The 16,084-nt window shown below is 47.7% G+C and overlaps 2 protein-coding genes across 3 annotated transcripts in view; one reads left to right on the forward strand and one right to left on the reverse strand.

Moving 5' to 3' along the window:
• Nucleotides 1-13,581, forward strand: part of LOC135829099 (mannosyl-oligosaccharide 1,2-alpha-mannosidase IA-like) — a 25,445-nt gene extending 11,864 nt beyond the window's left edge. Inside the window, 13 exon segments of the mRNA XM_065341508.1 lie at nt 754-807; nt 1,913-2,008; nt 2,371-2,499; nt 2,501-2,596; nt 3,541-3,621; nt 4,221-4,312; nt 6,198-6,315; nt 8,354-8,456; nt 9,234-9,349; nt 9,856-9,966; nt 11,035-11,152; nt 12,085-12,263; nt 12,543-13,581. Of these exon segments, the coding sequence (XP_065197580.1) occupies nt 754-807; nt 1,913-2,008; nt 2,371-2,499; nt 2,501-2,596; nt 3,541-3,621; nt 4,221-4,312; nt 6,198-6,315; nt 8,354-8,456; nt 9,234-9,349; nt 9,856-9,966; nt 11,035-11,152; nt 12,085-12,263; nt 12,543-12,800 (1,551 nt within the window). The 3' untranslated portion in view covers nt 12,801-13,581.
• A 75-nt stretch (nt 13,582-13,656) lies between these two features.
• The window catches only part of LOC135829083 (microtubule-associated serine/threonine-protein kinase 2-like), a 51,464-nt gene continuing 49,036 nt past the window's right edge, over nt 13,657-16,084 (reverse strand). For both annotated transcript variants that reach the window (XM_065341497.1, XM_065341491.1), the window contains exon 26: nt 13,657-15,152. In XM_065341497.1, coding sequence (XP_065197569.1) covers nt 14,319-15,152 — 834 coding nt within the window. In that variant the 3' untranslated portion in view covers nt 13,657-14,318. The remainder of the gene's footprint in view (nt 15,153-16,084) is intronic.

The raw sequence follows: 16,084 nt of genomic DNA on the forward strand, positions 1-16,084 counted from the left end.
AAGGCGAAGAACTTCCGTCAGTTGATTCTCTTGGCGCAGCACTTCCTCAAGCTATCCACCATTCACGGCAGTGAGAAGCTCGCGTCTGCTATCCGCAGTGACCTGCAGGAACCGCTCAAGATGGCCTCTGAGTGTAACCTTGCACAGCAATCGCCGGAGATCAAGAGCTTGATTGTCAAGCAGCTGAGCTAACCGTGTGTGTGCATGTGTGTGTGTGTGTGTGTGTGTGTGTGTCCCATATGGTGCAGTGGTATGTGCAGCGATTTCCAATCGATAGGTTGCGGGTTCGATTCCCGACGATTATGGTCACGCACGTCATTCTTCTCTTTCTCAGACTCTTCCTGACTTTTCTTTCATTCTCCTGGGTGGTTACCAACAGCCAGTGTATGCCGGAGTATGTGGTGTGGTGTGTGTGTAGAAAAAGAAAAAAAAGAAAAAAAGGAAAAAAATGGAAAAATGAAAAATAGGGATTCACTGGCCAGAAAAAGTCACTTCAAACAGCTGTGTGGTGGATACCAGGCTAAAAATAGTGGCGGTCAATTCATCAGCCTTGCAAGCTGTTGAATGGTGTAATCCCAGCACAAGTTGCTATGTCTAACATAGCTGTTCGCTATCATCGCTCCCGCGATGGGCATGTCTGAGAGGTCTGAGGTGTGTGTGTGCTCTTTAGCTTGCTATCCTTGTCAACGTCTTGTCAATGTTGATATTCCTGGCCAGTAAACAGGATTTTATCCCGTTCTCCATCTTTTGTAGGCACGCAGAACAAGACCCATCCTTGCTACTACCAAGCCGGCTCCTGCCAAGCTGGTATGAAATGAATTGCATTGCTTTACTACATGCCCTGGTTTTTCTTGCAGGCCTCAACCTCTGATAAAAACTGTTTGTCTCATGTCCACCTTACTTTGAAGAGCAATATGTTTGCCGTTGTCACTGTAGAGTCGTGCGCCGAAGAACGTCCAGCCCGAAATCCTAAGAACAGCATGGCCTAAGTTTTAAAAGAACGGCGGTGTTGGTTTTCCGGCAGCTTTTGGGGGTACATATGGATCCGGTACGAATTGTTTCTAAGAACGCAGCCAGACTGCGGAAAAATAAGAACGTCCCAGGCTTACCCGTTGCAAACGATGTTCTTGGGTGCGTGACTCTACTGTATATACTATATAATTATACTGTATATAAGGCTGCATTGGGTTTGTGTACATGGGAGAGCAGAGCAGAACAGGTCTAGGGGAAAACAAGAAGGAGGGCACTAGTAGTTGGGAGTGCACAAACGCTGATCTACTGTAGTACTCATTTCTGTAGACCATCGATGCAATGCCGGTCTATCATCAAATGCTTTGCGAAAGTCTAGGAAAACGCAGTAAAACTTCAGCTTCCTGTCATTTCACTCGGCCATTTGATGTGTGAGCAAAAACAATTGCTCCTCCGTAGATCGGTTTCTGACAAAACCGAATTGGGCACTGCTATTGAGCATCTACTGAAAGAAGTAGTTTCTACCAAACATGCAGACGAAAAAATGAATGTGCTTTGAGTCACATCAAGAATACAGACCCGAAAGTGTTCAACTCGATGGTCTCTCAGCCCGCGATGGATTTTTCATGACACTAGTCTTTCACGGCCATTTAGCTCACTGACGCCATTGTGCATAGCCAGAGATATTTTAATGTGCAAAGAACTAATACTTGTACTTGTACATCGCAGCTACAGTAGTCGAAGCAGAAACTGGCACTGTGCCTACATGACAAGCGACAACCGTCGGCAAAAATGATGCAACTACTTTTTCAAGTACAAAATTCTGCTGTGGGTGGGCCGACCCATCGCAGCCGTGTTTGTTTGTGTGCATAATAGCATGTGTTGTGTGTATGTGTGTGCACTTGCACTCTCATGTATGTAATGGTCTCCATCTGTTTTCTAGGTGGAACCCGCATCCAAAACGGGTGGAGCACAGTCCGCCGCAAAACCGAGTGCGAAAGGCAATGAAGACACGGAGAAACTTCAGTTTGTCAAGAAGGTATGTGCCTGTGAGTGCTGTAAAGTGTATAGGGAGGAGGAAGACACCACTCAGCTGTCATGGGAAGGAAATGCTGAACATGATCATAAGGAGCTTTATCTGTTGAGTAGTAGAACATTTTTCATCATGTTTTCCCTGCACTTCATTGAGCTCAAGTAGATAAATGCACATTATAGTAAGCTGCCTCGTGAGCGGAATAGAAATCAGCTGAATCATTGGAGCGTTGGAGGTGTCGTTAAACGAAACTACCGTGACTAGTTTTCTAGACTTTAAGAGTAAATTCTGTTGTTGTTGTTGTTGTTGTTGTTGTTGCTGTTGCTGTCGTCGTCGTCGTCGTCGTCGTCGTTGTTGTTGTTGTTCAGATGATCAAACATGCCTGGGATAGCTATGAGAAGCATGCATGGGGCTACAATGAACTCTCCGCTACGGGAAAGTCTGGTTCGGACGGCCAGGGAATGTTTGGCAATTCTCATATTGGTGCCAGCTTGGTGGGATGCACTGGATACTTTGTACATTGCTGGCTTCATGGACGAGTACAAACGTGGTCGCAAGTGGGTCAAAGAGCATCTAGATTACAACAAAGTGGTTGTAAGTGTTTATTTCTTTGAATACTATGATTATGTATGTTCTATGCACTGCCTGATTTGTAGCTGATTTGTGAGATACTGCTGCTCACTGCCCCCCCCCTCTCTCTCTCTCTCTCTGTGTCTCTGTCTCTCTCTCTCTCTCTCTCTCTCTCTCTCTCTCTCTCTCTCTCTCTCTCTCTCTCTCGCTCTCTCTCTCTCTCTCTCTCTCTCTCTCTCTCTCTCTCTCTCTCTCTCTCTCTTCTCTCTCTCTCTCTCTCTCTCTCTCTCTCTCTCTCTCTCTCATTCTCTGTCTCTCTCTCTCTCTCTCTCTCTCTCTCTCTCTCTCTCTCTCTCTCTCTCTCTCTCTCTCTCTCTCTCTCTCTCTCTCTCTATATCTATCTCTCTCTCTCTCTCTCTCTCTCTCTCTCTCTCTCTCTCTCTCTCTCTCTCTCTCTCTCTCTCTCTCTCTCTCTCTCTCTTCTCTCTCTCTCTCTCTCTCTCTCTCTCTCTCTCTCTCTCTCTTCTCTCTCTCTCTCTCTCTCTCTCTCTCTCTCTCTCTCTCTCTCTCTCTCTCTCTCTCTCTCTCTCTCTCTCTCTCTCTCTCTCTCTCTCTCTCTCTCTCTCTCTCTCTCTCTCTCTCTCTCTCTCTCTCTCTCTCTCTCTCTCTCTCTCTGTCCCTCTCGCTTTTGTACCACACACACACACACACACACACACACACACACACACACACACACACACACACACACACACACACACTCCGTGACTGATGTCTATGTCTCTTATGTTGTTGTCCTCTGAGCTTGAATTAGGCCACGGCAAGCCTTCGCTATAGCTGCACAATAAGGGCACTGCTGCAGCACTAAGTACTTTACTACTAGTAACTAGTAAGTGGTAGGTACCAGTACTGAGTCTGTGTGCATGGTTTGTTGTTTGTTTTATTCCTGTGTGCCTGTCTGCTGATAGGGCAGTACCGTGTCGATGTTTGAGATGAACATTCGCTTCGTTGGAGCATGTCTGTCAATGTATGCCTTGACTGGCGACCAGGTGAGTGATGGTGCAGTTGACTAACACCTGCTGTTTTGTGACAACTGCAGTGCTGCTGTTACCAAATCATCATTGCTTTGTGCCAGGGCTGGAGAATGTCGGTGGTGTTTTCTCTTGGCCAAGCCCCTCTGTCTCCACATTGTCCTGTGTTCTCAGTGCTTTAAGATCATGTTGATCTAGTACCTTAAGATCATGTTGATCTAGTACCTTAGTTTGGAACAACCTGCACCCAAAAGGCACAAAGGAGGTCAGTAGAGTTGTGGCAACTCCGAGTTTCTTGCTCGAGCAATCATCAGGTGACTTGTGGCATGTTCAGTGGACCTTGGCCCCAGTATATAAACCATAATTTGGCTGAAAAAAATTATTTTACAAATTGAATATCCTCTGTAGTTGGTGTTAGCATTGGCTGCATGCTGTGCAGGTACATGACTGTAGTGTTAACTAGTGTGCCATGCTCAGCAACCCTATATGGCTATATCTGTGCCCAATAACTATGTGCTATAACTATGTGCTATGACTGTGTGCTATGACTGTGTGCTATCCTACATAATAATTATATAGTGTCTGTTATGCTACTGTTGTGAATTCCCGTCATGCAGCTGTACAAAGAGAAGGCCAAGGACTTGGTGGACCGCTTCATGCCTGCATTCCGCTCATCTGGCCTGGCTCATAACTGGATTGTACTCAACGGGTATGGCACCAATCCAGACATGCATGTACAACTTTGCAAGCTCTACCCTTGTGGGCAAGGGAGGGGAGGTGGGGGATACAGCATAGTCAATAACTCAGTTCTGGGCAGCAGCCAGTACCTGCCCAGGAAGGGGAGGTGTGTGTGTGTGGGGGGGGGGGGGGGGGGGGGTACAGCCTAGCTAATAACTCAGTTCTGCAGCCAGCAGCCTAGCTAATAACTCAGTTCTGCAGCCAGTACCTGCCCGGGGGGGGGGGGGGGGGGGGGGATACAGCCTAGCTAATAACTCAGTTCTGAGCAGTAACCAGTACCTGCCCGGGGAGGGGGGGGGGGGGGGGGGGGGAGAGTACAGCCTAGCTAATAACTCAGTTCTGAGCAGTAACCAGGATTTTTTATACGTCGTTTTCGAGCAGTGAAATGTTCCGGAGTAGGGAACTTATGTGTTTGCCGTCATTGCCTAGGTTACGATCGCAAACACGTCACATTCCCGCGCTATGCCTTTTTATTTTGAAAATTTGTACCGCAATCAAAATTTCCCGCGGAAAATCCATGTTTCTCGTACCAAATTTGTACGCGAAAAATCTTTCTGCACCCGATGACGCAAAATCTCCATACGAAACATGGTTCTTGTGAAAGCCAGTCCACACGGATTCTCCGTGCCGAAAAATCGTATGGAGCACGCCTGGAAAAAATCCGTAGCGCCCACACGGATTTTGGCACGGAAAATCGTACCCCGGAACCTCTCTAATATCTCATTACTACAAGTGTAGGCAGTAGATAGTACCGGCGGCCCAGGCGTTTAACTAGTGGTTTGGTTAGACAGCCATCAACTGGTTGTGAACCCAAACATCTGCCACCGGTGTGTGTGTGTGTGTGCGTGCGTGCGTGTGCGTGCGCAGTCGATTTCCAATCGAGAGGTTGCGGATTCAATTCCCGACGATTATGGTCACACACGTCTTTCTTCTCTTTCTTGTTCTCCTAGCTCTTCTTTCATTCTCCTGGGTAGTTACAAGAGTACATGAAAACCAGAGTGTGCAGCTCGGATGGGTTGCTGTCACGGCGGAATTCCGTGATTACATCATTTTAGTGATGTAGTGCGTACAAGCAGGATTCAAGCAGGTCTCTTTCTGCACAACTGCAGCTCAGTTGTACGCACTACGCCATTTCCCGCCTCAGATTTGCGCCAAATATGATGTAATCACGGAATTCCGCCGTGACAGACACCCATAGCAGAAAAGGCCCCGCGCTGCACACTTTGGTTTTCATGTACTCTTGGTAGTTACCAACAGCCAGTGCATGCCGGAGTATGTGGTGTGGTGTGTGTGCGTTAAAAAATGAAGAAAGAATGAAAAAATGAAGACATGAAAAATAGGGATTCACTGGCCAGAAAAAGTCACTTCAATCAGCTGTGTGGTGTAGACCAGGCTAAAATTAGTGGTCGTCAATTCATCAGCCTTGCAAGCTGTTGAATGCTGTAATCCCAGTACAAGTTGCCATGTTTTAACATATCTGTTCGCTATCATCGCTTCCGGGATGGGCAGGTCTGAGGTCTGAGGTGTGTGCATGCGTACAGTGCACATAAGTAGCGATTTACAGACATACAGACATACAGACAGACAGACAGACAGACAGACAGACAGACAGACAGACAGACATACATAGCTAAAGCACGTAACAGGAGCAAGACTTGATACTGGTGAAGGTTGGCTTTCAACAAATCCTGGTCTTCTTCAGAAATCTTGCTAGACAGACAGAGCTGTCTTTCCTATCACAAATATTTTGCTGGAGAAAGCTGAGGATGCTGCTTCTTTATTCCGGGCATTCTTTCACAGTGGAGTATTGTCATCTGTGCAGTTGTGCTGTGTATTATCTAAACGTGTTCTTGCAGATATAGTAAAGCACGGGATGACAGTGGACCATGTTTTGTTATTGCTGAGCCGGGCACTCTGCACTTGGAGTTTGCTTATCTCAGCACCATCACTGGTGACAATCGCTACCTTAAACAGGTGGGTAGTTGATACATGCGTATTATTCAGTTGTTGTTGCTGTTTTTGTTTTGGTAATCTTCAAATGTCTATTGTACATGTGTGAGCAGATGAAAGATGTATTATTATTATTAATCGCATTTCCGCGTCAATAGACACCCTTAGCAAAAAACGTTATGTTGTAACGGTATTATCGTAAGGGGGAAAAATACCGTTATTTGGGTTCGACCTTTAGCAAGATGCACGCTATTTTTAGTACGCTGTTGCCAAGAGAATGGCTTTGATTTCGCGCGGTACAACCATTTTGGTCACCATATACGCGATACAAGGTGAAATGCGTACGGACTATGCAATATTTGGCCAAAACACGTACCGTTGGTCACAACGATAAATCAGCCCCCATAACGTTTATACGCTGCAGCTTCAACGCTATTTGGGTGATCAAGGTACGAGTACCGTAAAAAATAGCGTTACCGTTGTTTGCTAAGGGTGTCTAATGTCAGCAATTTGTACATGATAAATTCCCACAGATTCGCATATGCTGAATGGATACGGGAAGAGGACAGCCAACAATAGACAACACGACAAGGGTCAAGAAAAAAACAGACCAATAGCTAGCACGAGGCACAACACCAAGGCACGAGAGGCAGAGTACTGCTACAAACGACAGTTTTAGACAGACAAACAAATGCCAGGACGAAAGATTGTAAAGAACAATTAAAATGAAATTATTAATTTATTACTATGGTGAAAAAGGAGAAGGACAAAATGTTACGAGTTATGACTAACTGTCCACCAACGTAACCAGATCTTATATAGTCAGCGAGTGCGACAAAAGGGCACAAACTGACAAGGAGGACTGAGACATTTGGCGACCTAACACCTAGCTCCAACACTTCTCCAAGGCGCAAACCAACAACCTTCCAACTTGGAAGGCTCAGGTTCGGAAAGGTCCAAGAGGGGAAGGAAAGCGCTTTCCTTCCCATTTTGTCGCACTCGCTGACTGTATAAGATCTGGTTACGTTGGTGGATAGTTAGTCATAACTCGTAACATTTTGTCTTTCTCCTTTTTCACCATAATTTAATTGGCTCACCATCCGAGTTCAACTTATTATTATGGGTCAGGATCAACCGAAGGTAGCATCAATAATGTGGAGAAGGAGATTATTGATCAACTGACAATTACATCAAGAATTTGGAGAAATAAAATTATGATGTGCCAGGATGTCAGAGCGAATGGCTAACCAGGCAAGCAGCATTCCGATGCCACCAGCAATGCGGAGCCTGTCGACATACATGTAGCTGTGTGAGGGCGGCCGCGGTGGCCTCTGAGGCACGCAATGGCTCTGCTCTGCTTTCTTCCTTACATACGAACTGCAAAACTCCTCAGTGCCTAGTGTAGCTCCCAGGTGCCGGTGACCAACCGTGCGAATGACAATGCCAGTGTCGCCAAACACATCCTTTGCGACTTCTTCATCCTGTGGCTTCACGAGCAGAACAAACTTGCTGGCATTGAGGAAGTATGCAAAACCCTGTATAGCAAAGGCATCCAGTGTGAGCCCTTAGGGCGCGTTCAGACTACCGATAAAAAGTGACCGATTGGGAAAGTCACCAAGGTGATTTGATCACGTGACGTTACTGGCACGTTACCGGTGGGAAAGTTTTACTGCCGCGGCTGCTGCGGCAGTAAACTTTTACCGGCAGTAAAAAAGTGCTCAGGCTGCATGCGCGCTGGGAAAAAAGGGAAAATCCCTTGACAGTGCCGCGGTGGGAGCTGAAAACTTCACGGTCACGATAGTTTGTTATCGGTAGTGTGAATGTCCTTCACGGTTTATCGGCATTCACGGTTTGACGGGGTTCACGGTAGTCTGAACGCGCCCTAAGAGAGGTGTGTTTCACTGTACATGGGGTAGGGGTGGGGTATGAGTCAGTGCAAGATATCAATCTTAGCTATGGTCTCGACGCACTGGGCTAAGCGACGATTGACCCGTGCCCACACTGGCTGCACTCGGTGGAATAGTCGTGTATTCATGTTTCTTGTGTCTCGCCACCTTATTAGGTGGAGAAGGTGCGTGATGCCCTGACATCATCCAGCATGTCAGGAAGTCTGCCCGGTCTCATCTCATCTGAAATCAATACGGACAGCGGCACACCGTGTAAAAGTGAGTGACAGCTCTTAGAGCAAGATTTTGTTTCTGAGATGTTGCAAGCCCGAAAGAGTGCTGAAAAAGGAAATAGTGATGAGCATGAGCATTACATGGAAATATAGAGTGCAATATGTTGGGTCGTTTGACTGTCGACTGGGTTGACCGATGCATTCTTGAATCATGCATCAATGGAGTGGACTGAGTCTGGTTCTCTGGCTCATGTAGCTTTCCATTTTGCTTCGCTCCATGCCGCCGTGACTTCTTTCAGCCCATTAAGTCTGCATGGGCTTGTGTGTAATCTTTCTGATCTTTTACTTGCGGCTCCGGGTCCACGTGTTATCCTGTGCTTCATCATGCATGTGCCTGCACACGAGTGTGCGTGCAGGCACACACACGCGCGTGCGCGCACACACACACACACACACACATACACATACTGTAGGACCATATACCATAAAAGGCCCGTAATAAGGCCCTGGGTGGAAACGTTAGTGAAAGTCCAGAAATCAATCATACATACACGTGTGGAGCTAAGCGTACCCTGCGTTGTGTACTGGGCCTGTGCTTTTGCCCATTGGCGTTTACACGGAGGTGGGTAGAGAGCAGAATAAGAGTGTTGACATGTGGCACTTGGGCATGTACACGGGCGGTGGGCATTATACGGGAGTATGAAGTAAAGCAAATATTTCAGAGCCACAATTGCTGCTGCTGCTGCTGCTGCCACAATGCTGCTGCTGCTGCCACCGCTGCTGCTGCTGCTGCTGCTGCTGCTGCTGCTGCTGCATGCTACAGGTGAACTGTCATTGGATGGTGGCAGTGACAGCTATTATGAGTATCTGATCAAATCCTATCTTCAGAGTGGAAAGACCGATGCCCGTGCTCTGCGACTCTTCAATGACTTGGTCAAGGTGAGGTTTGTGGGCCTGCATCATATTTATGTGTATTGTATGTACTTCAAGTATTTGTGTATTTGATGACCTTTTGATATCCACCTGGGTTGATGGCCAGCTGTCAACAAGCACCGGTCCTCTGTGTTATTCTCACTATGGGATTGCAGTGGTTAAGAAGTCTATTAGGCTGTCGTAGTGTGCATGTGTGTGTGTGTGTGTGTGTGTGTGCGTGTTTGTTTGTGTGTGTGTGTGTTTGTGTGTGTGCTTGTGTGTGTGTGTGTGTGTGTGTGTGTGTGTGTGTGCACGTCTGTGTGTGTGCATGTGTGCTTGTGCCTGTCTGTCTGTCTTTCCGGGCACGTCCCTGTGCTGGTGTCTCATGTGCATATTACATAGGCATAGGTGACCGTATTCCATAGGTGCATTGTTTCTATCTTGTTTTTATTGTTGTCGAGCTCATTAGCTACGTGGAGGGAGTTATTGAGGGAAACTATTGTCTTTTGTTACATTTTGTGTTTGTTGACTAGAGTGTTGACTCAAAGATGATGGGGAAGGTGACGAAAGGTGGAAAGACGTACCGCTTCCTTGGCCGCACGTCCGGTGGAGGTGGTTACTTGGATACTCGCATGGGTCATCTGGTAAGTGGTGGTTTTGCTCTACTTTCTTTCTCCCTCTCTCTCTATCTATCTATCTATCTCTATCTATCTCTATCTCTCTCTCGCTCTCTCTCTGTCTGTCTGTCTGTCTCTGTCTGTCTGTCTGTCTCTGTCTGTCTCTGTCTGTCTGTCTGTCTCTGTCTGTCTGTCTCTGTCCGTCTGTCTCTGTCCGTCTGTCTCTGTCCGTCTGTCTCTGTCCGTCTGTCTCTGTCCGTCTGTCTCTGTCCGTCTGTCTCTGTCCGTCTGTCTCTGTCCGTCTGTCTCTGTCCGTCTGTCTGTCTCTCTCTCTGTCTCGCTCTCTGTCTCGCTCTCTGTCTCTCTCTGTCTCTCTCTCTCTCTCTCTGTCTCTCTCTCTCTCTCTGTCTCTCTCTCTCTCTCTCTCTCTCTCTCTCTCTCTCTCTCTCTCTCTCTCTCTCTCTCTCTCTCTCTCTCTCTCTCTCTTATGGCCAAGTTTGCATATGCATGCATGTATCCATGTGCTTGTGCCCTGGTGCCCTTATACGATGGCAAGTAAAATTAAATGAAGTATACACGTCTGTGAACGATTTCTAACTGTTGCGAACTTTCATGAGTTTAGCCTAAGCATTCTCTAGCAGATAGGTGAGTTGATTTCAGATTATCTGTCATATTGTCAGTCTAGCATTTTTATAGGGCGGACAGCCTCGTGGCTGTATAACATCGCTGGTGTTCAGGGAAAGCTGGAGGGCTTCATTTGATGCTGCTCTGGGTTCTTCTCCAATCACATGACCAGGCAATGGCAGGCGATGTCTGTGGCACATTGCCAAGATTGGTTTCTTTAGTGGTTTGGGTGTTAGTTTTGTTTTTGGAATTTGTGACGGGGGGGGGGGGGGGCTGAGCTGCCGATCAAGAAGCGGGACTTCCGGTGTTGCCATACTTCAAGCATTTCTTAATTTTAGTGACCTTTACCTGTGTGGACAGAGTCCGTACAGCACACAGTTCTGGAGCAGTACAGTGCAGGAATTCTGATGCCCTGTGGTGTGCATGTGTTGCTTGTGATGCCCTGTGGTGTGCATGTGTTGCTTGTGACAGGCCTGTTTCAGTGGTGGTATGTTTGCACTGGGAGCCAAGCACAGCAGTCAACAAGACATGTCAATGCGGCTGGGCGAGGACATCACAGAGGCTTGCCGTCAGATGTATCACAACACAGGTAAGGACTGGCGTGTCTACTGGCTGATATAGGGCAATAGGCTACACCAAAGGATTTCCGTGCTTTGCGTCACTGACTTGTGCGGTTTTATGACCGCTCTCCCTCTTTTATTTTGGCTACAAAGGTGCTTGTGTTTGTATTTGACATGCTCGACGCCCAGACAGACCAAGTGGTTGTGGGCTTGTCTGTGAATCACAGGTCCGGAGTTCGAGACCCGCACTGGCTCCAGGGAGCTTACTGTGGTAACAAATGCAGCGATGATGCATGCGTGAACCAATATTGAGACAAGAATACACACAAATAAATAACGACTAAGAGATTATTACATTGACACACACTGACCGACAAACAATGACCTAACAGTACCAATAAAAAATTTCCGGGTCAACCATCGCCCCCTAGAAAAAAGAGGGTCCGAAGCGGGGTTTTCCCCATACCGTTCGAATGGTCGCAAGACCGCGGGACTCTGCCAACCGGTTTATGGTTGCAGTCAGGAGCACCGTGTGTCATCCGCCTTGAAACATGCTGTCAACTGCGAAACATGTTAACCTATCAAGCAATGCGTACATGTATATCACCATGTGCATGTACCCACGTTGAGTACACGATAGTCTCCCAGAATCTCATGTAAAAGTGAACATTCTGCACACGAGAGGGTGGCAGAGCGCGCACTGCAAACTACGCCGTAGCGATGGCGTGTGCAAAGTGTTTTTTAGATTGGTTCTCTAGATCTGAACTACTGTACTGGTCAGTAGGTGGCGGAATGCGTTTCCGGTTCAAACCCCGAAAAAGGATTTTCCCACCAACCATACTGTATTGCTGATGCTGATGCTGATGCTCCTACCTTGTCAATGTCTCATGCTGGTGGTATTGTTGCTGCTGTTTCTTTTTCCCACTGTTTCTTTTTCCCACTGTTGTTCTCCCATGTCTAGCTACCAAGATTGGAGCGGACGAGGTTTCGTTCAGACAGGGTAACGTTGATCAAGGCCCGCTCTTCTCTCTTTCCAGCCAGGTGTACTTGCTACGGCCAGAGGTGGTGGAGAGCTACTTTGTACTGTGGAGAACTACCAAGGATCCCAAGTATCGTCAATGGGCCTGGGAGGCTGCACAGGTATGAAGTTGGCTGTTTTGTGCTGCTGCTGCTGCTGCTGACTGTGTCTGTACTGGTCTGTACTGGTCTGTACTGGTCTGTACTGGTCTTGTAGATATAGTCTGAAAAGGATTTTTGTTAACACCTTCTGCTCATGTGCATGCATGTGTGTGCGCGCGCGTGTCTGTGCGCGCGCGTGTGTCTGTGCGCGCGCGTGTGTCTGTGTGCGTGCGTGTGTGTCTGTGCGTGTGGGTGCACGTATGTGTGTTCCGGTACACATTCTATGCATAATGTATGTAGGCGATTGAAAAGTACTGCCGCGTGGACGGTGGCTACACTGACTTGGCCAATGTCGACCAGGTGCCGCCACATCCCAACAGTGGAATGCAGCAATCGTTCTTCTTGGCGGAAACACTCAAGTATCTCTATCTGATATTTACTGATGATGATGTGCTGCCACTGGACAAGTGGGTCTTCAACACAGAGGCTCATCCATTCCCTATCAAGGGTGCGTTTGATAGTGATTCTAATCTGCCACTCCACTCCAAGACGGCGTAGTAAGTTCCGATTTGCTGCAAGATGCCAGAGATGAGGTGACCTGGAACCTGATGATTAGGTGACCTGGGATCAGGTGATTAGGTGACCTGGAATCAGGTGATTGGAAGTGCTTCAGCCTGTTTAGCTTGTGCTTTTAAGAACTCTAGTGGCAACAACAACAACAACAACAACAACAACAACAACAACGAAGACGACAACAACAGTTTTGAAACAACAACAACAAAAACAGCAGCAGCCTGGCAGTACAGCATTGTACAAGCTACAGAGCCGGTATTGTGCTGGTGCTGGTGCTGGTGGTGAGTATTGCAGATGTAGTTCTGATGATTCCCACAGTGCTGGCTGGCTCCAGGGCATTTGCCACTTGTGAGCAAGCGCTGTTCACCACCATGCCTCTCACCCTACACACGTCTATATTCAATTGCCATTATTAGCTGTTGACAATTGAACAAGCTCGGCAATTTCATGTAGCACGTGGCAGCGAAACAGGCTGCATTCTGTTGCCACTGTGGCTTTGGCGAGCCATCAACCATCCATACCAAGCGTGTGTATGATGTGTAAAGTGGGGAGCTAGAGATTTCAATTTTCCATTTGTAGTACTAGCGAATCTTATTCGTTCGTATCACCTATTTTGATGTCACCGAGTGACGCCCACATTGAATACAGATCATTTTATTATACCATTATTGCAATTTTATCTTCATGGTTTTTCTTTTCTTTTTCTTTTTCTAATTATGCTTTTAACTCTGACTGCAAATAAGAAAACAGCTTTTCTTACACGCTTTTTTCTCTGGTCGTCCGGTTGAAATGCAGAAATGAGGAAAAGCAGATGCAGCACAGTTAAGATAAGAATAGAACCTGCGCCATATTTAAAAGATGATGGCGTGCCATATTTAAAGATGATGGCGTTCATCAAGGAATGCTGTTCTGAAGTTGAATCGTGGGAAAGTGATATTTCAAATTTCTAAGGAAAGCGACGAAAATATGATTGAAAATAAGCAACTCAACATGAATGAATGTGCAGTAAAACGTCCTGCTGCTGCTGCTGATGGTGATGATGGTGATGGCACAGATTCAATGAGTAGGCATGTGTTCAAGCACAAATAAAGAAGACGGGCTTCAGATATAGGTAATGGTCAGATTCATTGCTGAACATGATCATGATGGGGAACCATGAATCAAGTAACGGATTGTGTTACTATGGACATTGGGTACTTGAAACTGTTACATATTCCAGACTGTCTCCACGTGTGTGTGTGTGTGTGTGTGTGTGTGTGTGTGTGTGTGTGTGTGTGTGTGTGTGTGTGTGTCACTGTGTGTGTGTGTGTGCGTGCGCGGGTGGGTGGGTGTGCGTGCTTGCGCACAGTACGTATGTGCACGGCTAGACTGCACAATGCTTCTCACCGCTAGCCGTGTTCCGTGCAATCAGATTACATGTGCCGGCCAAGGCTAGGCACACACACATTACCATTGTCCACATGTGACAGCAAGTGCGTGTGTCGTCTAGCCGGCAGCTGTCGATTATTCAGAGGACTTTCTCACCGTTGTAGACTTACTGGTGAGTTCATTGCGACGCAGGCGATTACGCCGCGGAGACTTTGTGTCAGCGGCGGGTGCACTGCCATCAGCGACAGTATCACCAGTACTAGCAGTGCCAGCAGTACCTGCAGATTCGCTTGGCGCCAGACTAGCAGCCACCATCTGCTCCAAAGGCACCCGGTCACGATTGCGCAAGGACACCGAATGTTGCTCATGGCGCGGTGGCGTGCGAGACAGGCGACGGTAGCCCTGGAAGGGGCTGCCCACGCTGGCCGTTCTGCGCAGCGCCGTGTGACTCTTGACCAGCTGGTGCTGGGGTGACGTCTGAGAGACGGTAGCGAGTGGCGACATTGGCGTCATCAGCGAGGTGATGGATGGACGGCGGGGCTGAATGGCACGCACGATGCGCTGATGCAGAGAAATGTTGGCCTTGGCACACATGATGGGTGACGTGCCAGCTGCAGCTACTGGCGATACTGCTGTTGAAGCGGCTGCTGGTGACGCTGACAGTGCATTTCCAGTGGATGCCTGAGATGCAGCAGGGCTGTCGACTTGATCACGGTTTCTCTGAAGATGTCTCTTGGACAGACGCGGTATCATTGCCAGCTTTTTCTTCAGAGAGGATCCGGTGCTGCTTGTGCGCGTCAGCTTGCGCTCGTGTTTGCTGCTGAGGCGCTTGGCATTGGACGACTGGCGGTGGTGATTTTTGTGACTGATGCCAGTGTTGGACATGGGCACCATCTGCACCGTTGTGCTCTGCTTGCGGTTGTTGCTCAGCAACTGCACGACGTCTGTGTGCTTTAGTCCCACCACCGGCTGTAGGAGAGAGAGAGAGAGAGAGAGAGAGAGAGAGGGAGGGAGAGAGAGAGAGAGAGAGAGAGAGAGAGAGAGAGAGTGGGGGAGAGAGATAGAGATAGAGAGAGAGAGAGAGAGTGGGAGAGAGAGAGAGAGAGAGAGTGTGTGTGTATGAGAGAGGGGGGGGGGGGAAGAGACAAGGGCAAGTAAGCATGGTTCGTCACTGCATTACGCTTCGGAAGACACTATGCATTTTCTGCTACTGGTACACGCTGTGACATCTTGATGCTGCAGACGTGATCTGTCCTATGTCAACAGTTCAAGATGACAACCGGCCGTATTACAGGTGTGTGTCTCTTTCCATGAGCTGTTACAAAAGGCTCAAAGTCCAAGTTCCACCTGTTTTGTGCGATGGTCTGTATATGTAATGATTCAGTCGAAGACTCCAATTGGCTGCTGTACATTTCCAATTGAGAACAGTTAGATGCGCATGATAGTGCATGCAAGAGAAGAATGCGAAACGAAAGTTTGATTCGGCTCGTAATCGTTTCGTTGAACAATAGATTCAGGTTTCGCAAGTCGTCATGCAAATGTGCATGGCAACTACGAATACGGCCGTACGGGTGTTTACACGCACACGTGCATGGATCATGGAATCAAGGGAAAAAAGGTGTACCTGGCAAAACATGTGTACCTGGACCAATAAATGTGTACCTCACGGATTCGGAGCGCGCCACGAATGAAGAGGCTTCCATTCGTGAAAACGAGCTCTCCGCAGGGACTCTGACGAATCCTCGAACCCAGGTGACGAATCAGCATTCGTTTCGTATCCGTACGCGTGGTGCGAAAGGTTCCTATTATCATGTATAAACAACCTACAGTCTCGTACTATGAGTCAGCGTGGTGGTATGTGCAAGAGAACTGATAAGACTACTAGTCTACATGTAACCTTA

Source organism: Sycon ciliatum, chromosome 1 (genome assembly GCF_964019385.1).
Source record: "Sycon ciliatum chromosome 1, ocSycCili1.1, whole genome shotgun sequence".
Taxonomy (NCBI): domain Eukaryota; kingdom Metazoa; phylum Porifera; class Calcarea; order Leucosolenida; family Sycettidae; genus Sycon; species Sycon ciliatum.